Source organism: Sinocyclocheilus grahami, unplaced genomic scaffold, assembly GCF_001515645.1.
Source record: "Sinocyclocheilus grahami isolate Dianchi unplaced genomic scaffold, SAMN03320097.WGS_v1.1 scaffold24821.1, whole genome shotgun sequence".
NCBI classification, from domain to species: Eukaryota; Metazoa; Chordata; class Actinopteri; order Cypriniformes; family Cyprinidae; genus Sinocyclocheilus; species Sinocyclocheilus grahami.
Genome location: NW_015519614.1, coordinates 1,920 through 2,761, shown reverse-complemented (window position 1 = coordinate 2,761; position 842 = coordinate 1,920). Strand labels below are relative to the sequence as shown.

At 43.6% G+C, this 842-nt stretch overlaps 1 protein-coding gene across 1 annotated transcript in view; it reads right to left on the bottom strand.

The window, feature by feature from the left end:
* Window positions 1–25: 25 nt before the first annotated feature.
* The window catches only part of LOC107580114 (traf2 and NCK-interacting protein kinase-like), a 2,208-nt gene continuing 1,391 nt past the window's right edge, over window positions 26–842 (bottom strand). The window contains exons 4-6 of the mRNA XM_016265859.1: window positions 751–842; window positions 338–508; window positions 26–231 (exon numbers count right to left, since the gene is read on the bottom strand). The exon at window positions 751–842 is cut by the window's right edge and continues 3 nt beyond it. Coding sequence (XP_016121345.1) covers window positions 26–231; window positions 338–508; window positions 751–842 — 469 coding nt within the window. The remainder of the gene's footprint in view (window positions 232–337; window positions 509–750) is intronic.

Here is an 842-nt window from a genome sequence, read left to right as displayed (position 1 = left end):
TTTTTTTTTTTGTGTATTAGTGGACTTAAGTTTCTGCAAATGTCAACTTTGATGCCCTTGTGTAGCTCTTTTTGTAGTGGGACAAACCTGATATGGTGACCAGGACATTTAGACCCTCTAGCACCTCCATCTGTTGGAAGCGCCGGCGAGTGATGAGGTTATACACCTTGCCCTGACCGCTGCGGTCCAGCAGCATTAGACCATTCTCAGTGCCCACCAAGAGGTTCACACCTGAACACGAAACACCAGCCTTGTCAGAATTGGATTCTGACTCAAGTATGTATGAGAAGAGGAATTAAAAACAAACAAAGCAGATATCAGAGAGAGGGTGATTTACCCCATAGAGCAGCACACAGGATCTCGGAGTTGAAGCGCTTCTTGTACTTGCGGATCTCTGGTGTGTCGCTGTGAGGTCTGATGTTGGTGGGATTGACATTGACCACAGAGATCTTGCGAGCCTCATTCAGTTTGGCCTGTTCCTGACGCAACAGCTCATTAGCAAACAAAGCTGCAGAAATCAGAAGACAAGAAAACACATTAAATGATACGAAAGAGGAAACATTTCATTCATAAAGGGATGTTTGGACAAGAACCAAACCCGGCAGGAATCATTCAGTGCCTAGAATAAACCTATTCTAAAACCCATTTTATCCAAAATGACATATCTAAATTGCTTTCCATAAATGTTCTTTCTTTTAGTGTTGCAGACTGTGATAACGAGATGTGTTTGTTTGTGATTTGTATATTTACCGGCTGCTGAGCTCTCATCGTTGTCATCTGTGGGGGAGGTCTGATACACACGTGGGTCCACAAAAGGAGTGAAAGAAGCTTTCGAACCACCT